Consider the following 23,528-nt stretch of genomic DNA (forward strand, 5'->3'; position numbering starts at 1 on the left):
TTTTATTAGCATAGGGAAGGGTATTCTTAGCATCTGCTCCAAGAAGTCGCTGGATTCATAGGATGACTGTGTATAAAAGGAGATGGCTGACAAATATAGGAAAGGTCCTCCAAATTTTCTAGTACAAAGCAAGTTTCCAATATAGGGTATTTTTGTGGGGGAGGGAATGGGGATGAAACAGGAAAAATTAAATAATCAAAACAAGTAATCTTCAGGCAATTGTAAAAAATATTTAAACCTTTAAACCTTTGGACAAACTTCTGTTTTAATTTTTCCGCTTCTCCTCTCCCAATATATACAGTCTTAAGTACAGAGACTTAACAAGGAATCACATCCAAGTTAGGTGGGAGACTCTTGTAACTGTTAACATTAGTAGAGACAGAAAGGCACTCGTAGTTTATTGAGAAACCTGACTAAATTTCTGCTACTAGCGTTAAAATGGTCACTGTAAAACCAGACCCTCCCTATGTAACCAACTCCCCAAAGCTTGTTACAGTAGACAGAAGGTAATATACCAAAACAATAATTTTGCTGTTAAAAAAAAAAGTTGAAAAGTTCTGAAATAATATGATTTTGGTGGAGCTGGATGGAGAAGCCTGTCTTCATATATCGTCAAATTAAATGGAAACTCAGCACGTTGATGTCCCTTTGCCCCGTGTCCCCAGCATTCGCCTCGCCTCGCCCTGGTGACATCCTGGAAGGAGGGGAGTGGGCAGGCATTTAACCTAGACCTCCATTGTCATCTCCCTGCCACTGCTGTTATCTAACGGCACTATGCTAGATTAAATGTCAGTGTTCCCATTCGGCTCTTGGATGCGTTGCCTTCTTGGCACTGTGATTCAGCAGGATGCTTTTTGTAAGTATACATTAAGCAAAATTATTTCCTAATACAGCCGATCGAAGTAGGGAAACACTTAGCTTTAAGCAATTATTATGGAACATTAGCCACGAGCTTTGTGTTCTATTTGAAAATTGAATAGTGAAATCTCATGAAAAAGGTTCAGCTAGCGAGAGAGTAAGAGGCCCTTCTGCTGTACACGTTGAGGAATTCTCTGGTGCCTCTTTGTTTCTGAATGCAAAGCTGTGTTGCTAAAGGCTCCATGTCTTATGAGCAAGAACAAAAGATGGGAACCTAGAAAAACACCAGAGATTCTGCTTCCTAGAGCAGATGTCACCTATGTCAATGTGAAATATGGAAAAGAAAATGGATATACTCCTACAAATAGATTACCCTGTCTTCCATTTCCATTTACTAAAATTAAATTCTAACATAAAGGTATGTAACAGAACAGGCAGCCTTGAGGGATTAACTAAGAAATAAACAAATGAAGCAGATTTCTATCAAAAGAGCCTAAAGATGGGAAATAAAGCAGTGAAGACTTAAAAATGAGAGAGTGGGGAAAATGTGGCAAATTTTCAGAGCCCAAGAGAGGTCAAAATTGGTGTAATATGCATATCCCCACAATACTGACCAAGTGTCCCAACCTTTTATAGCTTATAAAGTGTTTTCACATATGAACATGCTGACTGCCCTGTGAGATGGTTGGGAAAGTATTATTTACGATCCCCATTTTATGAATGAGAGAACTGACGACTAGAGAAGTTAAAGTAACTTGTCCACTTCACCTGGATAGTGAGCAAATGAGTTGGGATTCACACTCAGGTCTTCTAACTCCAAACCTTGCGTTTTCTCCACCCTCTCACTAACCGCTCAGTGGTACAAGTGATAATATTTTTGTAGCAAAGATGCCTGTTATATTTTGCAGATTGTTACTAGAAATCATCAAGAATAACATTAGAGGACCCTGTTAATCCAAGACTGACAACAGAGGACAGAGATGCTCTCTAAGCATAAAGCAAGGTAACCAGATTAACTTGTCAATTATTTTTTAAGGGAAAACATAGCAATATGATACTTTAAAGAGAAAATCTGATGACAATATACATATTAGTGTTGAGTAAAATAACATCTATTCTAATATAGGATACCCTGACAAAGAGTAGCTGACTTCTCCATCTCCTATTGCAAAATCTACTTTACCTTAAAGAAATATCTGGCACTGGAAGAGTGGTGGTGTGATGGGAAAATAGGAATGTTCAGTCTGGCCAATTTTCCAGGTCAGTTTTCTGTCCTCATCTCACTGGACTTTCAGAAGATTTGGAAAGTTAATCGTTTCCTCATTAAAACACTCAACATCGGTCAGCTTTTCCTTTTTTTCCTCCCTCTTATTTGCTGTGGATCAATCTCAAGTCTCCTTTGCTGGCTGTTTCTCATCTCCCTGCCTTCTTATTGTGGAGTTCTCTCCCGGAAAATAGAATCTATCTCATGGTTTTAAATACCATCCTTTCAATTTCAAACACTCTCTTTCTTCTTGTTTCCCCACCCCCCATCACTGAAAAAGTTGTATATCTAATTGGTCAAGTTAGAAACTGAGGAATCACCCTTTTCTTCCTTCTGTTCCTCATCCTGCATGTCAAATCCATCAGTAAGAGCCATCTGTTCTACCTCCAAAATACTTCTTGATCCACCCACTCCCTCTATCTCTACTTGCATCACTTTTATGGATTACTTCAGTAGACTCCTAACTGTTCTCCAGCTTTCTGTTCCAGTTCCTTTTCTCCAACCACGGGATCCTAATTCTTCCTCTTCCAATCCATCAAAGGGGTCGATGGATAGAGAAATGATAGACAATCCTCACTTGCTTCCATTGTTTTAGAAGACCCTGCACAATCTGCTCTTTTCCTATTCCAACTTCATCTTAAAGAGCTCACCCCCTGCTACAAAGGTCTTCTAATCCTATGAGAATATTCCAAGCTCTCTCTTAGCTCAGTATCTCTGCACTGTTGTTGTTGTTTTTTCATCTGAATCCCTTTATACTTCAGAAGGCTCCCCAGACCACCTTAGATAAAGAAGTCTCTCCTTCATATTCCACTCAGAACACTACAGAGTTTTAGATGATTCATTTGTTAATGGTTAATTATCTCTACCACACGGGCAGGATCCCCATCTGTTTTGATCACTTTTATATCCTCAACATCTAGCAGAGGCCCTGGCACAAAAGCACAGATTCACAAAATTATTGATGAATGATTGAAGGCACCTCACTGTGGCAGGTGAGCAAATCCAAAGGAATGAGACTTGTTTGGTTTGTTTTTTTCCCCTCAGGAATACTCTGGGAGAATTTGGAGAAGTAGGTGGATGACACAAAACCATTATGAATAGATCAATTGACAGCCAAGAGAATCAAGACAGTTTTTAGGAAACCAGGCTTATCACTAATAGAAGAGAAAAAATGCAGGATGGTATGAGGCTACTCTGAGCAATTTTTGGTGAGTATATGCATAGAGGCATCGCTACATATGTAGTTCTTATAGAATAATGAATACTCTCTCAAAGGGAATACTTCATTGTTTGTGTCACTGCACATTAAGCTGGACAGGACATTAGGAGATTCAGTGAGGAATATATTCCACTGACTAATAAATGCAATGTGATTGCCATTAAAAGATTCTCTTACAAAGTTTTTCACTCAGAAAGCTTTAATAATCTGTTTATAATATCTGTGAATATAAAACTTGAGTAATTAATTTTAAAAAATGACTTTTATTTAAGCTAATTTTGTTTGTGTGCCAGCACAAAAGATAAAATTCCCTAATTCAGGAGTAAAACCAAAACGCTAAAGAAGGCCAAGGCTTCTTTTCCTCACAGCCATATGAGAAAAGAATTAAAAAAAAAAATTGCTTTGGCAAATGTCAGTTCTGATGGTTTCTATTCATGACAGTCTCCTACATGACAGATAAAAAAATTAAAAAAAAAAACTTGCTTTGGCAAATGTCAGTTCTGATGGTTTCTATTCATGACAGTCTCCTACATGACTGTCTCCTACTTCTCAAGTGAGGCCATAACATTTTGTCTAATATCCTGAATATCGATTTAGACCAGCATTCAAGCCTCTTCACAGACATTAAAGGTGTAATGGTAGTAAAATAATAACACAACCTCCCATCTGAAGCACTCCTTACAATTTTCAAAGGGTTTGCACATACATTATCTAATTTGATCCTCACACTAGCCATAAGGGAGGCACCTGTGATGTGACATTATACCTAAAATGTTTTATCTCTGAAAATCATTATTGTGAGAGCCCTACAATTCATGTCTAGAGGAAAATTGGGAAACAAAAATTTAGCTTAGGAATGGTGGCCCTTTTCACCTACTTAAATTGAGAGAGATTATTTGACATGTTTTCAGATATATAGCTAAGTTTATATATAAACTAGAGGCCCAGTGCACAAAATTCGTGCACAGGCGGGGGGGGGGTGTCCCTCAGCCCAACCTGCACCCTCTCCAATCCAGGAGCCGTCAGGGGATGTTCTACTTAGACCCACTCCCCGTGGTTCTCTGCTCTCTGTGGGCCTGGCTGCTTCGCCTCTGCCACGGCGACGAAGCCGCCATGCCCCGCTGTCCGCTCTCTGTCTACGGGGACTGGGGGCTTCGCCACTATCGCAGCAACGAAGCCCCGGCGCCCTGCTGTTTGTCTCAGCGGTGGGGCTGAAAGGACTGGGGGACTCCAGCGGGGCTAAGGGGATTGGGCACCGTCATCTTTGTGACAGTGTGACGGTCAGTTTCCATATTCCCTCTTTATTAGATAAGATGGACAAAACTGGAGCTTTGTTTTTGATAAAAATCATTTTGTAATCTAGCTACCTCTGATTAACTATTAAGGGTTTCTTTATTAATAGAACTTAAGGCAAGATTTGTCACAGGAATAGAAGCCACTTAATGTGTTTCATAAGAATTCGAGTGATGTGGAGCCATATAAGGGACCATGAGGTAACCTAGATATTAGCAAGAGAAGCCACTGTGCCCAGCCAGGCTGGATAGACAAAGGGAGATGGCACAATGACCTGAGCCCAGGGACCAGGTACAAGCACTCTGGAACTGCAGCTAAAGAGACACAGGGTGCTGCCAAAGCAGAGAGAGCAGGGAGAAATATCCTGGGATTCTCTCTTCTCCCCCACCTCCAATCTCTCTCTTGTCTTTCCTATTGGCAGTCTTCTCACTGGCCGGAAGCCAGTGACACAGAAGCCTGTATCTACTCTGAGTGATACAGGAGAAAAGGATGAATAGATCATGTGCCAAACAGGCTCAGGACATGCAGGCAAGTTGGGAAGACAGCTGGGTGAAGAAATGTTTACTATCTAGATCTAACAGCTACAAGCTGTTGAAAAAATATACCAGTGTTCCATTGATTCAAAACAACTACTGACCTATCTTCTTAACAATGATATACCTATATTTTTTCAAAAAATAAACAGAACCACAATATAAGATTTGAAATATATTTCATAGTCCTCAGTGGTTTGAGAACTATGATACCTCTTTTTCTCCCCACTTTTCCATAGCAACTAGTATCTTTTTGCTTTCTTTATGTACATACTATACACTCAACACATTTTGTTAATTAATTGAAGGTGAATAATTTAAATGCTGGTGATAATTTCATTTTTCTTAAGCAAAGAAATTAGAGCCATTCTGAGAAATTCTACCATAGTAATATTTTAATTAATCCATAATTGTGGAAACTAAATATAAATTTTTCAGAATTGTTTAACAAGTCCATTCTGGGAATGGATACAGTGTGGAAGAAAGAAGATGAGAAAAAACAAGGTACTATGAGGCAGGGAGACAATATTTTTCATGCCAAGAAACTTCATGAAAATATAATGCTTTCTATGCTCAATAATTAAGGGTTAGCTGAACAAACTCCCCGGGAGGTTGGAGCCTTTTCTGCTGGCACTGCCTTCAGGATTGGGGAGCCTCCCTCTTTTATGTTGCCTCCTGCTTATTTGAATAAATACTTTCACCCACTCTTTGGTTTTTCTCTTTTCTCCCTTCTCTTTTCCTCTCTAATACTGCATTCTATGCTACATTTGGTAGCTTTTACCCTGCTCTTTCTCTCTCTCATCACTTCCCACCTGGGTAATTTGTGAACACCCACTTCTCTAGAGGAAATGTCCTGAATTAATAATAACATCTTTCTAGCCTTGAAACTATCTGACCATCCCTGTGGCTGCAGTCTCCCTTCTCACTCAGAGAGGGACAAGACTCAAATTGTTCTATGGCCTATGCCTCATGTCATCCACATATCTACCCACTAAGACTTCTCTCCTCCTGGCTATTATTAACCCCCACTCTCCACGCAGGTACTCTAGTTATCTTTCTGATTTTTCTCTGTCGTCAGAATATCATCTTCCCCATTGGTTGGTCCTATAGATACAGCCTAGCAGAGTTGACAACTCTTACAATGCATCTCTCTGCTCATTAAGAAAGCCATACCACTGACTTTATTATCATGGTTTGTCATTGGAGACTTGCCTATCTCCAAAATCTGAAGTTATATACACCTACACTTGATCCACTTCATGTCTTTATCCACTCTAAGAGCAAGTGTCAGTCAGGGTTAAGTGAACTTTATAGTTACTCTCAGGCTAATGTTCAGGCACATTGCTGTCCCTTTAGAGAGTTGTAAAATTGATCAGGACAGAAAGATTCTATTCCAGGGTTTGCTATACACTTGCTCTGTAGCCTTGAACAAATGACTTTAAGGATTATAACAATTTATCCATTGCACAGAAGTGTTGTGAAGATTAATTCATGTTTTTAAGGTGATTTGAGGCTCTGCTAATGAAAGATGCTATATAAATGCTAATTTTTATTATCCATTCCCACATCTATATATTTTCTTTCAGCTAGCTGTCTCCTAAAATGGTTACTGTAAGCAATTCCTAACTATTAGACTAACTATGAAACTCTTCTAAAGAATGAAAATGAGGAATTGACTTTTCATTCTGAAACCTGAATTTTCTTCCTTCTCAAGATACAAACCTTGTGATCTCCAAGTCATTTAAATGCAGATCTTTTGGCTGAATCATAGCTGTACTTAATAAGGATATGGAGACTTAGAAAAATTACAAATTACAAATTGAACAGTCTATTGTTCAAGTACACACAACCTGTACAATATCAAACACAGAAAGATTTTTAGGCTTTTAAATGTAAAGTGTTTTTATAACAAGTAAAATATTTCATGTAATTTCTTTCTTACCCCTTTAGTACATCTAAAGAACCATTCTAAATAGAAGACTACATATGGTCATGATTTTTCCAGTAGTGCATCTGAATTATGCTTATTTATGATGTTAGGTTATTATATCAAGTTAGCACAAGAGAAACAGTCATTATTCTGCTAAATCAGAATGAGGGATTGCTTTTGTTAGAGGCTGCTCTAGCCAGCCACTCCGCAATGAACTTGGCCTCATTGCCCTGTGCCTTTGGTTCTGAAGGATGATTCTCCTCAGAAATCCCATTCCATTTAAGATCTAGAATTTGGGAATTTATTTGAAATCCTGTGTATATTCTCATTTTGGTCGACAATTTCCTTGATTCAGTTTGGAAAAACCTCAAAATAATACCACTCACCAAGTTACTCTGGTCTTTCAGGATCTCTCTTTGTTTCAACCTAGAAGACATGACTTTGTGGGGTGAAGGAAGAGACAGTTGCCCCTGGGCACTTTGGAATACCAGAACATACGATTATCAGCACACTTCTGAGGAGAAGGGTAGGTAACGAATTATAGTGTCTTATGAAATAACCTCAGATTAAAAAAGTGAGTAATACATATAAAAGAGTGCATATATCACATTGTATACTGAACACATGTAAATATATCAGCAGTGACTTTACAACAAAACTTCAAGATAAAGGATAAAAAAAGTCGCACATAAAACAGAAGACATTATATTCCTTAGATCTTACTTGATTGACTATAATACAATATGAAAGATTTTGATCGTTGTTGACTATTGTCTACTTACTTTACGGGTAGAAAAGAAACTGAGAGGAGCTTGCTTTTTTACAAAAGCCATGTTGTTGGACCCCTGAGTCCTGACTCTTAGCCTGTTCAATTTATATCCCTCCTGAGAGGTCACAATTAAAGACCAAAAATTTTAGTGGTCATCATTCTGTAAGAGTGAAGAGCAAAACATTTACTTTGAGAGACACTGATCTAACATAGTAATAGTTTATAATCAGTGTAATGGTAATCACATTCCAATTTTTAACAGCTGCCCTCACACAGAAAATCCAGAATTGGTTTAAGTTGTAGTGCTATCCAGAAACTTCCTTAACCACCAAAAGACCTTTAGTACCTGGGAGATGTCAGGAGGGTCTTCTGGGTTTTTTCCTTATAAGTGCTCTACTTGGTTTATGAAGAATTATGACTTCTAGGTATCTTTTTTTAATATAGAGCAGTGGTTCTCAACCTTTTAATGCTGCAACCCTTTAATACATTTCCTCATGTTGTGGTGACCCCCAATTTCATTGTTACAAATTGAACATAATTAAAGCATAGTGATTAATCACAAAAACAATATGTAATTATGTATGTGTTTTCCGATGGTCTTGGGCGACCCCTGTGAAAGTGTTGTTCGACCCCCAAAGGGGTCGTGACCCACAGGTTGAGAACCGCTGATCTAGAAGGACCCAGTGGCTCCTCCTAGGGCCCAGAGGGCCCTTTCTTTCACTAAGCAAAGGCGGGGAAGCAGCCCTGGGGGGAGGGCTCCTTTTTAAAAACAAGATCTGGAGAAAGAGGATTCTGATGCACTACTGGAAAAAAAAACACATACATTCAGACTATTTTAATCCCAACATGCCAAAAATTCTTATGGATACATAACTGCAAAAGGTAATGTGACTCCTCTCTCTGTCCAGGACCACATCAATCTCTTATGTTTCAGATGCCAAGAAAAAGTTTATTCTATTGCTTACCTCTAAAGAACTCATTGATATGGTCGATCCAGTTTCACTTCTCGATAGTCCTGCATTATCATCCAACTCAGTGGCCATGAAATTCTTCACAGCTGTGCGGGGCTCAAAGGGTAAATTCTGCATATGTTCCTGGGGTGCAAGATGCTGATCTAAGTTCATACTGAACTGGTCCATAACAGGGGGATTCATGTTGAACTCAGGATTTACTTTGTAGTGCAATAGCCTTTCATGTGGCAGGGTTTCCATGCCAATATTCATTTTGCTTTCCTCTTTCATTGATGGCTGGGTGTTTACAGAACTTCTGGGCATCACAATGTAGTCACTTTCCATCATTCTTTCTTGAGGATGGACTATGTCCATATCAGCCCCTCTCAAATTATCATCTGTACATAAGTACACAGTTCTCCGCAATTCACTGTTCTCCTTTTTCAAACATTGATTGCCCAGCTCATTCATACTCATGGGCATGTGCAAACCCGTGGGCTGCTGGATAATGACTTTAGAAATGACATTTCCAGGCAATGTTGAATAGCTGAGCTCTTCGGGGTTTGTTCCCTTTTCTTCTTCATCATCATTTAAAGAAATCCTAGAGAGTGTCCCTGTTATTGTTGCTGCTCGGCAAGGACCAATATCCTTATGAAGAACTGTAAATTCAAATATGAAAGTTATGCATGTCTGCTTTTCTTTATTGTACTTTGTCCTCTTTCTACTAAACTATTTCCTTAATAAAATGAAAAGCTAATATTTAAAAATAACATATCTACTGTTTGTTTGTACATGGTCCATTTTACTCAAACACACAATTACTCATATTATTGATTTTGATACACTCTCATAGATCTCAGGTAGCCCATAGCTAAAGCATACCCCAAAGTTGATTAATGGACTTTCAAAAATCTCAGTCCTTTAACAACTCTACTGCATAGGATTTTATGACATTATAGATATATTTCACATAAATATGGCAATTTTGTAAAGGTTTTTAAAGCTGTGATCATTAAAATACTTCTTTAAAGAGGTAGTAATCAATAAGAATTCATCCTAAAGCATCAGAAATCCCTCCAACAATTATTCATGTTGAAAGTTAACGAGCATTGTGGTCAAGGTAGATGCAGGGTTCAAAAGTATTTATCATCTTCAGTTCCATGTAGGAAAAGGAATTCCTTTTACAAGATCAATCCATATGCTAGAATGCCCTTCAGGGGGTACTAAAATTGCTGAATTTAAGCAAGCAAGCAAACTGTCTGAGCTTCCAAAACCTCCATTTCATTTTAAACCTGAAAAATAATGACCTAGAAAAGAATTAAAAATGCATAACTTACAGTAAGAGAGGGAAGAAAATGAATACATAAACCAAACACTCAATGAAAGTTCAGAATTCTTTATTAAACTATATTTTCATGTTTCCTGCCTCTATAAAAAGAAAGCCATATTTTACGCACACTAGAGGCAGAATGACTCAAAGCATGCTTAGTTGTAAAAAACTTTCACTTCTGAAGAAACATTCTTGGTAATTTGGGTCTTGAAAGCGCACAGAACAGCACCGTGTGCAAGTTGGCTCAATGTGTACACCTAATGCTGCCCTATCTACAAAGCAGAGCATCGCCACTGAAAATGTCATTAGGCAGAGATAATTGTAAAGTATTTGGCTTATTGTCTCTGCTTGAGAGGTTTCAGGTATATTGTTATCAAATAGCATCCTAATTATTGTGCACTAAAGCAGAGGTTGAAAAATAGACTATTGATGTGTTTCTCTATTACAAAGAAGAGAAGCCTTCAAAATTATTTCAAAACATGCATCATTCATGTAATATTTTTTATCTTTAAAGATACTGTATTTAATTATTGCATTAGATCTCTTTATTTTAGACACAAAAAATCATGTGATGTCTCCATTTTTTTTATTAAACCCACAATTTGGTTGTGAATTTTGTATTAGAATAATTTAGTTTAAAAGAATTATTTCCAAACCTCTTAAAATAATAGACTGGTAATAAATTGTGGTTGCCAGAAACAACTTACATGAAAATACTAAAGGGCAAAGTACATTAAATTAATAGACTAATGATATTTTAAATAAAATATTTTTAAAAGTCTTCACATTCATGGAAGAATACTATTTAATCCAAAATTTATAGCAGTAAAATTTAAAGGCTAGTTATAAGAACCTATCATGTTGCATTAAGGACATACAATGTTATACTTTTATGAATATATTATAAAGGAAATCTTAGTACTGAATATTGATTTTATAATGTGCATTTATATAAGATTCGTTTATTTAGTTTTGTATAAATGTAATATGATTTAAAGTTATAGTCAGCACATTTTTATTAAATGGCATAGCCATCTTTATTGAAAATGTATGTATCTTAAATATTTGGGGAAAGACAACTCTTCTCATGAAGTAGTATCTACTCTATATAAAATAAATGTCAGCCTCTTAGAATTGCTTAAAATGGATATCCAAAATTTGATTGTACAACATAAAAAAATCCATACTATCTACAAACATGATTTTGAAGTGATGGACTTTTTAAATTATTCAAGGTGTAAAAGGCAAACAAAACAAAACACACCTGAATATCTTACACAATCAGATATATAATCCAACGTTTGGGAAAGTGAATTTCAATTAAACTTAAAGGAAGATTATTGAGAGTCTGCATTGAGACTTTAAAACCAAATATACCTCAACGTGGACAGAAAAACTCAAAGGCAAATTCCTGATGAGCTCATATAAAATGGACACAGGCAGAAAATGGAAACATTCAAAACAATATTTTCAAATAAAATAATGGTATTGGGAATACTAAACCTCAGAATGCAGTGAATTCTGGGGAAAAATAGGTAATTTAACAAAAGAGAACAAATGAATACTTAAGAAATGAGACCAAAGCTTGGGTTAGGATGGGTTAAAATATGGTCTCTGTGTCAGTTCGAATGCATCAGAATTACCTGGCTGGCAAGTAAAAACACTGATTACTTTACAGAGTAGGTCTAGGATAGGGCTTGAAAGTTTCCATTTCTAACAAGTTCCCAGGTAACATTAACACTTTTCGTCTGGGGACTACACTTTGACAACCACTGGTTTAATGTTAATAGCTGTTAAAGGAAGACAAAACAGCTCCTATTTGGCTTCTCTAACAAGGAGGGCTGTAAATAATACACCAAAAGTAGTACAAAGGAAACTAAATTGAAGATAGGTAAATAGGAATTAAATAAATTCAGGCTTCCAGACCCAGACAAATCACACTCCGCCTTGGAACACAGATGTGAACCCTGGCACCATGGCTAGTGATCTTTGAGACATTATGGAAAATGGATGAAGCAAGGGAAAATGTTTTCTCAACTTTCCAGAGGGAAATGGTAAACTTGGGAAATCAACTACTGTGTCTTAGGAATATTTTGTTAGATATTAAACAGAATAGGGTGATTCCTGATAGCCCACACAGGTCCACAATGGGTTACCTAATAATGACAGTTATTCTGTGATTTGCTATGACGATACTCAGGAGTGAGACTATGAGATTAATCTCTCAAATTCTTGTGATTATGACAACTCTGTGATCTCAGACTCTGCATAGATGGTTGAAAGTTATAAGTTGAATCTGAAAACTACACTTAGATGGAGCCTGCATGTGGTGGGTGGGAGGTGCCTTACTGAACATAGCAGGGTTCTACACTCGGTCTCATTTCCTTGTTGACAGTTTAGATGAAGAATTAGAAGGTATTGTAATCAAACTTTCAATGGCCAAACAATTTCAAATGAATAGAATGCTAACCTGAAACTGGTAAGATAATCGCAAATAGAGGTAAATGCAAAGGGCAGATTTTTTACATAACCTTAGACTTGGAGCACTCTGATAGCCACTACAAACAGTTTTGGACATTTTAGATGACAACTAGGTGATACTAATATAATATTACAGCTATGTAACCAGATGCAAATGTAGATAGCATTAGTAAAAGTAAAAAGCCAACTGTGATAAATTCTGGATACATATCTATACATTTGGGAACCATAAATTAAAATTATTAACAAATTGGAGGTTACCAGGCACACCATGCATGCCTGGAAAGATGCTCTGAGGAATGGATATGGAACCATGGTTTGTTTAGCCTGGAGAAAAATGACTTAGATTGGGCTAAATGATACTTGCTCTCAAATATTGGGATATTTTGATGAAGTAGCTATCCACTCTTATTCTAGAGGCAACAAAGCTAATGAATAAAAGGTAAAGTCAGGTATATTTTTGTCCCCATATAAAGGAACATTTCAACAACTGGAGTCATCCAAAAATTAAAATGTGGATTCCTTTAAAACCCTTGAGTTGTCTACTCTTGGTGAGAGTTTAGCCACAGGCAGAGACAACCATCACAGACAGTGTCAATGAGACACCAGTACTATAGGGCAGAGTGTGCTGCATGGTTTCTCTTGTTCCCTCTAAAAGTAGAACAACAATGGCTATGATACACATACACACAGGGTCATTTCATCCTTAAACACCCACATTTCATAGGTGATGAAACAGACACAGAGAGACTAGATTGGCCTGACAACCAGTAATGGAATGGGAGGGCTTACATCTTCAAGTCGATGCTTTTCTGCTGTCATGGTGCTCCCAATTAACCATTTCTAGTTTCTCTCTCCTCTCTCTCTCATTCCCTTCCCACCCCCATTCTGCTATTACAATACAATATTTCTATTTGAAGGATTTTATTTATGAATAGAACTCTGAATATTCTGTTCTATTCACCACACAAACATGTGATGCACAAATCACAGCATTTTCTTTAAAATAAAAAATCCATGAAAATGATTTCACATCTCTAATGATTATAGTTTCAAAATCCAAATATTCTTACCTGACCGACAAGCAATGTCTACATCCTTTTCAAAGTCTGTCTGTAACAAAAAATAACGAGGCATAGAATCATCATTTAATAAAGACCTCAAATAACTTCTACTAACCAGATTACCTGAAGTATACAGATATCTGATTAGGCAGTACCAGGTTATTGTTTTGTACAAAGGAGTTTTCTCAAGGAATAATAAAATTGTTTTCAAGAGTATTTCCTAGAGACCAAATGTTGAATAAAATCAATGGAAACATGCCATACAATTTTGAGGAAGTAATACAATACCCATTGTCGTCTTTAAGGACAGAATTTTAAGGCAATTCCTTAAACTATAATAAAAGATTAAAATATGCACTATTATGAATACACTTTGATAAATGTCTTTGTTATTTGTATTTTTAAGCATTCACTTTGTGTATATTGTTTGAAGTGTTGTATCTTATAGCACAGCTCTGTCAAACCCTTAATAGTCAAATCAGTCTCTTCTAATGATCCATTTTCACTCAAATGTGGCAAAAGACTTTTAAGCTTAGGAATTAAAATTGAAGAGGAAGCAATACTAATCTGGCCTACAAGCTCCTAGAGCAGTGATGGCGAACCTATGACATGCGTGTCAGAGGTGACATGCAAACTCATTTTTTTGGTTAATGTTTTTTGTTAAATGGCATTTAAATATATAAAATAAATATCAAAAATATAAGTCTTTGTTTTACTATGGTTGCAAATATCAAAAAATTTCTATATGTGACATGGCACCAAAGTTAAGTTAGGGTTTTTCAAAATGCTGACACGCCGAGCTCAAAAGGTTCGCCATCACTGTCCTAGAGGTTACTTCCATCTTCATATTTTCCCCAAACTTTTATTTTAAACTAGAGGCCTGGTGCACGAATTCATGCATGGGTGGGGTCCCTCTGCTTGGCCGGCAATTGGGGCCGATCAGGGCCTTCTGGCCCAGTCCTGATTAGGGCCATGGGGGCGGCTGGCCAGGGGGAGGGACTGCAGGAGGTTGGCCGGCCGTGGGAGGCTGGCTGTGGGAGCGCACTGACCACCAGGGGGCAGCTCCTGAATTGAGCGTCTGCCCCCTGGTGGTCAGTGCACGTCATAGTTACCGGCTGGTCATCTAGTCATCTGACAGTAATGGTCACTTAGGCTTTTATATATATAGACTAGGGGCCCGGTGCACAAAAATTTGTGCACTGGGGGGGGGGCTAAAAAAAAATCACCCATAGAGCAGGGCCGATCAGGGGGTTGGGGTGCTGCCCCCTGTCACTCACAGAGCAGGGCTGATCAGGGGGTTGGGGTGCCTTTCCCTGTCACGAACAGAGTAGGACGGATAGGGAGGTTGTGGCCCCGCTCCCTGTCACACACAGAGCCGCAGGGCAATCAGGGGATTGGGGAGCTCCCCCCTATCAGGCACAGAGCAGGGCAGATCAGGGGGTTGGGGTGCCTTCCCCTGTCACGAACAGAGCAGGGCGGATAGGGAGGTTGTGGCCCCGCCCCCTGTCACACACAGAGCTGCAGGGCGATCAGGGGGTTTGGGCGCTGCCCCCTGTCACGCTGATCTGGTGGCAAGAGGCCTCGAGTCTCCGCTGATCCCGGTGCTGGGAGGCATATTACCCTTTTACTATATAGGATAGAGGCCTGGTGCATGGGTAGGGGCTGGCTGGTTTGCCCTGAAGGGTGTCCTGGATCAGGGTGGGGGTCCCCACTGGGGTGCCTGGCCAGCCTGGATGAGGGGATGATGGCTGTTTGCAGCTGGTCACACCCCCTTCAGGGTGGGGGTCCCCACTGGGGTGCCTGGCCAGCCTGGATGAGGGGATGATTGCTGTTTGCCGCTGGTCACACCCCCTTCAGGGTGGGGGTCCCCACTGGGGTGCCTGGCCAGTCTGGGTGAGGGGCTGAGGGCTGCTTTCAGGCTGGCGGTTGTTGACTGAAGCTCCCAACCGCTCCTTTTTTTTCTCTTTTTTTATTTTATTCTGGGCCAGCTTTAGCTCTGGCTCTAGCTCTGAGGCTTCGTATCTGGTTTGTTTGCCGTTCTATAATCGAAACAATGTATAACTTCAGCTCTGAGATCCCGGCAGGCTGAAAGCTGGTTTCTAGGGTTTTGTTTAGCTTCTTATTTGCAACATAGTACATTGTTGCTTAGAGTTGCAACTCAGAGGCCTGCAAGTGAGGCGGGGAACGTTGGAGTCTGCAGTCACTGAAGCAAGGAAGCCTCATGTTCGCTTCCAGCTGCCTGGCTGCCGGCCGCCATCTTGGCTGACAGTTAATTTGCATAAGGATATGCTGATTAGCCAATGGGAAGGGTAGCGGTCGTACGCCAATTACCATGTTTCTCTTTTATTAGTGTAGATAATGTAGTTCATTTTTGTAATGGTAAAAATAAATTAGACCATCTTATCCAATATTTTAAATTCAAGATATTAGTATTTTATTTTTAATAAGGAATTAATTATTCCTTCTCAAGCTTTACTTAAATGTTACTAGTATATTTTTGACTATTTTTATTTTGCCTAATAAAAAAGATTAATAAATCAAAGAACTATATGATTTCATTCATATGTGGGATATAAAACAAAAAAGCAACAAGCTCATAGATACAGACAACATTCTGGTGGTTACCAGAGGGGGATGGGGAGTGAGGAGAGGATGCAGAGGGTGACAAGTATATGGTGATGGAAGAAGACTAGATTTTGGGTGGTGAACACACAACGGAATATACATGTTGTATTATAACGTTGTACACCTAAAACTTCTATAATGCTATTAACAAATGTTGCCCCAGTAAATGTAATTTATATATTGTAAAAATATATATTGTAAAATAACTCTTGATTTTAATGACATAGTTTAAAAGTTATCTCATTTCTAAAGTATACCAAAGTGGTTATATCTAAAGTACCCTTAATCCCAACAACAGTCAGAGCTCGTGTCCAGTAACCGTTACTAGAAGCATGGCTACCCTTTAGTTTAGGGCAGTAGTTCTCATGTGAGGCTGCACATTGGAACCACCAGCGCCTGGATCCAAACCCAGAGATTCTGACCTCATTGGTCCGGAGTGTGGATTCTAACGGATTCTAATGTGCAACCAAGGCTGAAAGCCACAACTTTAAGACTAGAAGTGCAGGACCATAGTTCTGACCTGAAACAAAGAAGACCCTTTGGACAAATTGTTATCCTTGATTCCGTGCAAGAATAAAAATACTCTCTGTTTCACAGAAGCCCCACACTGAGTACACTACTGGGTCAGTAACGGATGCTGGACTCCCAAGCTATCCAGACAGAATAGTTATCTAGTATCAGAGTTCTACGTCTGATAATGCACTAAAGCCAAAGTCACTCAAAATGGGACGTTGATGCTATTTTACTAATAAGAATACTGGTATTTGTTTATTTCCTAGAAATCATAACTCAATCAACAACCAGGGGAAAATAAAATCTCACCATGATTTGCGCATGCCCATTAGGAAAAGAACTTGAAGAATCAGCATTGATTGGATCCTGACAGTTTCTCAATCGGCATCTAAATGCATCCTGAACCTGTGGGGGGCAGAAATGACAGACATTAATTTTCTTCTCTCTTAGAAATGACCAGATAATGTCTACATTGGCAATCAACTGAGAAAGCAGTTATCACTGTTGTTATGTTACCCAATTTGTTTAATTCCTAATACAAATACTGATGTACCTCGACTTTGCTCTCTGCCAAGGAAATTTACCACTTGCTATAATCTATAGAGGGAAGTGTTGGGAACTCCACAGCTATCAAAATGGCTGTGTCTGGCTCAACACCAGTAATTCTCACCTGAGGGCAGATTTATTTCCACTGTTACAAGCAATATGTGTGGTTTTCAAGGGAGATTTACTATTTGGTATGGCATAATCTATAATATCTCTAAACATTGTGAAAAATAAGATTACTCAATGATCTGACAAATTGGTTTGGGATTTTCCTTTTATGTCTCATGTAAGTGATCCTATTGATGAGACTATTTCTTGTCTCCCTTCAAGCACTATATGCCCTGAAACAAAACACAGTAAGACAAAGAGATAACAAAAACAGATCTGTTTCTGGTTATCTTTAGGGGGTGGGGGGTATTTAGTGAAGCCAAACTTTTATAATATCCATTCATAATTGGATTCTGAGTAAAGAACAAACATATTACTAGGAAATTTGAAGAACATACCATTCATTAAACATGAATAGATGAATAAGAAACACAGGACCCATATTTATTCTGATCATATGATGCCTCCACATCAGCGTGACCTTTCCACTTCCTGTGGCTCATTAGGCTCCTAACAAGCTACTGATAGACATTATCACAAGTAGCTTCTCATCCCAGTCAATGGCAGTCATTTTATTAATATTTTATTTTCCTGACTTCACATGATTGACATTCCTCTAGTTTATTATTATAATCTGTTTTATTGTATTAAAAAACAAAGCATGGATGCAGTGGCATGTTCCCTATTTTGCTAGAGCACCGCTGTAGAGACTGCCAAGGTAAAACACACAATGATCTTTACTTGTGGAAAGCCCTGATATAAAATATCATGCCACTGTTGTGTTGTGAGATGTGCATAGTGTATGTGTTGGGCAGGAAAAATTGGAGCCTGTTGTTTTCAGCTCCCCTCACCTGTATCATAACTCACTGGCAGTCTCTTTCCTAAACTGCAAGATTTCGAAAAGTGACATGGAGTTTAGTCACCAGCATAGAGTCTTGGATAACCAGGTCATCATGAGACCTTCGTCCACTTGTGTTTCTCCACCTCAGGCTCTCGTCCTGGCAATGAGACCCCGATAGGGTGTATTAAGGGAGTGGGGTATGGACTCAGTGCTCTCTGACCTCTTTCTGATCTTTGATTCTAATATTTCTAAATCTGGGATTTCTTGGGGGCGGTTGCCTGATATGAGCCATATTAAAATCAAAAAAATTGGTAATGAGTCTAGTGTTTATCTGATGATTACTGTTTCTCTTATGCAGAAATTTGCATTAGGGAAACCACTAAGAGAGTATATATGTTTTCAGAAAAAAATCCTAAGAACCAATGTCAAAAAATAGGTCCCTGCTAATTTTTTGTTTGTGCCCTGAGACACTGTTAAAGCAAATATATAAAGGAAGAAAATGTTGCCTTTTAAGAACTGCTACATGAAGACTTTTTTTTTCAGATCTATTTCTGATAACTTGCATATATAAAATATAAAGGTGGCACTTGGTAATATCAGGTGGCATTTGGTAATACCAAATGTTACTTTAAATGGTGCTCACTAACCACTCTATTTTAGGACCTTCAAAGTGTAGCTGTCAGAATATTTTTGTCTCACAATGAAATATGCAAAAGCAATTTCTACAAGTTTCTCTCTAAAATCAATTATCTGATAGCTTGAAGGAAATATAAAATTTTAAAAAATCAATTTTTTTCATAATAAACACTAAATCAGTTCCTAAAACTCCCAAACATGACAGTGGATTAAGGGCATTTCTACCCGGGAGAATGATGTCAACTCCATGAATCAGTCAATGTTATTCAGAAGAAATTTAAAACAGAAATGCATAAAAAACCCTCTAGTAAATTCAAGTTCACTTAATCCTATATAATAAAAGGCTAATATGCAAATTGACCATTGCTATGATGCACACTGACCACCAGGCAGTAGATGCTCAACACAGAAGCTGCCCCCTGGTGGTCAGGGCACTCCCACAGGGGGAGCACCGCTCAGCCAGATGCCCTGAGCTGGGCTCATGGCTGGCGAGTGCAGCGGTGGTGGCGGGAGCCTCTCCCACCTCTGCGGTAGCACTAAGGAAGGCTGGGAGCGGGCCTAAGCCGTCATTCAGACATCCCCCGAGGACTCCCAGACTGCGAGAGGGCACAGTCCAGGCTGAGGGACTCCCCCCACACCCTCTCGAGTGCACAAATTTCATGTACTGGGCTTCTAGTGGTCATATAAATGCCAACATTTAAGTGTTAGATTTTCTGGCATTTTTAGTGCCTCTATTACTTCTAATTCAGAAATATTTGCAGGGAAAATTCCACTTATTCCAAAGACTCCATTTTATTTTTTTTAATCTTAAAACTACATTCAGGTAATCTAGATGTATTGGCCTTAAATATTTGTCCAACACAGTCAGGGAAGAATGATTAGACTAGGTTTCCCACTGCTATTTCCTTACCACAGAAAGGGCGTTTCAGGCAAGACACCTGGGAAGTGCATCTGCAGCTATTTGGGAGCATTTTGATAATTAATTGACTTTCCTATCAGGTAAACAGAGAGACATCTTCGGTGAGTCAATGTGAGTTGTACTAATGGAGAACAACTGACATTTTTTAAAAAGCAAGTCTACTAGAACCTTTTTTCCAGACAAAAAGAAAGCACAGAAAACAAATAAGCAAAGACAGCGTCTAGATCTGACTTTTCCATCCTAAAATTAAAATCTTCAGGACCAAGACTCATATTTACAATGCTAGACAATAATAGTCTTGATGTCTTCCTTGCCTTGTCACTAACATTAAAGAAAAATAATCATTAGAAGATTCAAATATTTATTATTTAAACTGCAAGTATCTGTGGAGAGCAAATTACTTATTTCAGGTAACTTTTAAAATTTATTTTTAGATATTAAACTCATTATAACTCAGAGTTCTTGCAATTGCATTTTTTTAAAACTTACGTTAGACTAGTAAATACAATTTTTAAATAGACCTGTCTAGAAGAATTATTTAACATAAATCATGGCACAGTTAAAATCCAGAGTTCAAAATTTCACCTCTTTATAAAACTCCGCCCTAAGTCTTTCACCTTAATTGCCAGCCAGGCAGAGGATTAAAAAGTCTCAGGGGAGTAGTAAAGAACAAACATGTAAATAGCCTTAACATATTCAGGGGACTTGAAGGAACTGATGTTGTGAAATGAAAACAAAACAAAGGCCTGAAACACCCTCAAAAATAAGGTGAGGTGAGAAGAGGAAGCTATCAAAGCTGTCTTGTGCAAGTATCTAACCGGAGCACCACCAAAGTTATCTGGACTACTACCTGCTGGGGACTGTCCTACAAATTCCTGAAAAAGCTACCAACCCCTGTAGAGGAGATGGACTCCTGGATTGGACAGGAGTTCAAAGAGGTTTGCAGGGCCTATCTCGCTCCTCTCTCTCCCCACGGGGTGAGCTATTCGGTTCAGCTCCGCAGCAGCAAGCCCAGGGCTTCTCGGCTGTCCTCGCTCTGAGGCAGCTTGGCAGTGTCACTGTGACAGTCGGTGCCAGATTTAGAGGTGGTGGGAAGAGCATGGAGTGCTGTTTGGCAGCCTTGCCGTTTAGAGAAACAGCACACGAAAGAGCTGTACGGTTTGAAATGGCTCCATATTTAGCACGGAGTAGCTCAGACCCCAAATCTTCACCTTTTAACAAGACAGTTTTGCCTCCAGTTATTTTGGGGACCATTTTAAGCCAAGGAAAGAAAGAAAGTTACGTTCTTGAAGTAATTTGAGATTGTTAATGGAGGGAAACGGAGTTTCTTATGTGTTGTGTAATTTTCCCCCCTGAATCTAATGTTGACTATTGTTTCTCTGGATTCGTATTTGAACCAATGACTTGGTTCTTTGTCATCACATTAAATTTCATGTAGATTGCTATAGATCCATTAGCTATAGATTGAGGGAACAATATGGACTTCAGTCCCAAATTTCAGTCTAATAGAAATATTAGAATCCTTTAACACCTAGAGGATCTTTCACTTAATCTCAAAATTGTAGTTCTTTTTGTATCACTTTTGGGGGTCAAGGTGACATTTCATATACATGATCTGAAAGATATAACAGCATTTGGGTAGCATGCAAGTGAGGAAAGAGGAAAAGAGATGTTACCCGCCAGACACTACCGCCCTTGCCTTCACAGAAGATGTCTCATTTTAGCCTCATGCCATTCACTTCGAGCAAAAAATAAACACTTAATTGATAACCTCTCATTTCTTATATTTATTTCAAACCTTTATTCCAGACATACACAACTTCCCACCATTAGTTTAACAATGTTGCAAGGCAGGACCTAGGGGTTTGAAAGGAAAGGGAGGTGGGATTTGCCAGGTACTCAGAGCAAGCCACGGTTGAATGCTACCTGGCAGACATGCCAGTCTGCCAATCTCTGCCATGAACTCTGTGTCTCAGTTTGTTCACAGATGCCCCTTTACTCATCTGATTATATGCTCTTGTTGAGCTCCTAAATCTCTGTATAGATTTAGAGAAACCAAACGTGCAGATTAAGACGGATCCAAATTTTCATGATACAATTGCCACATGCTCAAATCAGGAAAACCCAATCTGGAAGGAGAATAAGAATTTATATTCCCCTGCCTAAGACATGGGATGACTATTGCCCAAAGGGAGCTTGGTGATTTCTTGGGAAAGTATACAGGTGCATAAGCATAGCAGTCTTGTGTATGTCAAGTCTGTGTTCCTAAGTAAAGACAGTCTTTGTGCTCCCTGCACTCTGTTCTGATAAAATCCAGCTTTATTGTGGTAACTTTAGTCATTCTCCCATTTCCAGATGCACATCCTATTTTATTAAAAATAAAACAAAACAAAATCTTTAAACTTGTATTTCTTTTTGACCCTTTAATTCAGCCTGGAAAAGATACAGCTCCTAGCAACTCAGCCCATTCCCTTTAAGTCCTTGTCCACACACAGCTTTCTTCTGAGCAAGCTAAAAAGGTTAGGATGAAGGCCATAACCCTCCCACCTCTCACTCTTTAGAATAGATTGAACTTTCTTCATGACATCACTCACAGTGGCCTCTCACCATGGCAACTAAACACCCCAAACACAAAAGCTCTAAAATATCACTTAATCAATACTCAAATGTCATCAGTATTGTCTTTCTCTTAGTGCTGCAGGAAGAGCCACTTAAAAAAAATCACTCTGTGTCCAGAATCATATAAATCTCCTGGTTTATGCCTTCAGGTGGTCCAGGTAGTCCCAGAAAAGAATCAACTCTCTACTATTCACCATAAACTCCATTCTATGGAAACCATATGTCCAATAACCACTCTTCATCTTCCTCTAGTTGAAACTTCAACTTCCTTAATCTTCCAACAACATCCCCAACCACCCCCCCGCAAATCCCCTCAGGACCCATTATATTATGAAGTCTCCTATCAACTATGCCCTCATCTTCAAAGACCCACTGAAAGCCCTGCCCACCCCTCATTAAAGGGTAAACCCTCCCATTGCAGAGTCATCCCTATGTAAATAAATAGTCAGGCTTGGACATTCCTACAGTTTCTCCAACTGAACTACAGTTTTTTGCAATACAACCTCCTTTAAAATTGCTATCTAGTTATTTCACCACTATTGGCTTCATTTACTTTTTTAAAAAAAATGTTTTATTTGGGGAAAATATTGATTTTAAATAAGACAGGCAAGGATGCTCGTCTGTTTTATAATTCACTTGTCATGTGTTTGTAAATTATTTTATTTATCTGTAGGGAAATAAAAGGCCAAATGGGAATTTTTTTGGGGGAAAAAAAGGTGGGGGGGGAAAAAGGTAGAGGCAAGTGGGAGAAAGGAGAAAGAAGGAAGATCTGTTCATGTTTATTTTAAGCATTTGCTACAAGTTGTCTCATGGGTTTGGATGAAGACGGGGGCCTCATCTAGTGCAGCCTGGACCTCTTGCCAGTGCTGAGGGAGGAGCAACAGGAGCTTGGCCCTGCTACTGATGCTACACAACAGCCACAGGATCCCCAAAGACCGATACAACAAAATTATCCACTTAAGCACGTTGCTTTTTCCCTTCCATTTAGGGAAAGGGTTTAATGTAGTTTATTTTGTATCACAGTCCTGTT

At 38.8% G+C, this 23,528-nt stretch overlaps 1 protein-coding gene and 1 long non-coding RNA gene across 11 annotated transcripts in view; one reads left to right on the plus strand and one right to left on the minus strand.

Annotated features, from left to right (window-relative positions):
- LOC102260227 overlaps positions 1-23,528 on the plus strand; it is a 95,391-nt gene that overhangs the window by 52,073 nt on the left and 19,790 nt on the right. For 3 of the 6 annotated variants that reach the window (XR_001363984.1, XR_001363986.1, XR_314156.2), the window contains exons 2-4: positions 1,767-1,861; positions 3,167-3,330; positions 7,505-7,623. This is a non-coding gene — a long non-coding RNA (uncharacterized LOC102260227). Of the gene's footprint in view, positions 1-1,766; positions 1,862-1,984; positions 2,119-3,166; positions 3,331-7,504; positions 7,624-17,095; positions 17,167-23,528 lie in introns of those variants that run through there. The other 3 variants (XR_001363983.1, XR_001363985.1, XR_314155.2) reach the window with 2 other exon arrangements.
- Positions 1-23,528, minus strand: part of ADGRB3 (adhesion G protein-coupled receptor B3) — a 716,195-nt gene that overhangs the window by 19,268 nt on the left and 673,399 nt on the right. For all 5 annotated transcript variants that reach the window (XM_005875869.2, XM_014547407.1, XM_014547406.1 and 2 more), the window contains 3 exons: positions 17,139-17,234; positions 13,701-13,740; positions 8,832-9,475 (listed from right to left, as the gene is read on the minus strand). In XM_005875869.2, coding sequence (XP_005875931.1) covers positions 8,832-9,475; positions 13,701-13,740; positions 17,139-17,234 — 780 coding nt within the window. The remainder of the gene's footprint in view (positions 1-8,831; positions 9,476-13,700; positions 13,741-17,138; positions 17,235-23,528) is intronic.

The sequence above is a fragment of the Myotis brandtii genome, unplaced genomic scaffold (genome assembly GCF_000412655.1).
Source record: "Myotis brandtii unplaced genomic scaffold, ASM41265v1 scaffold471, whole genome shotgun sequence".
NCBI lineage: Eukaryota > Metazoa > Chordata > Mammalia > Chiroptera > Vespertilionidae > Myotis > Myotis brandtii.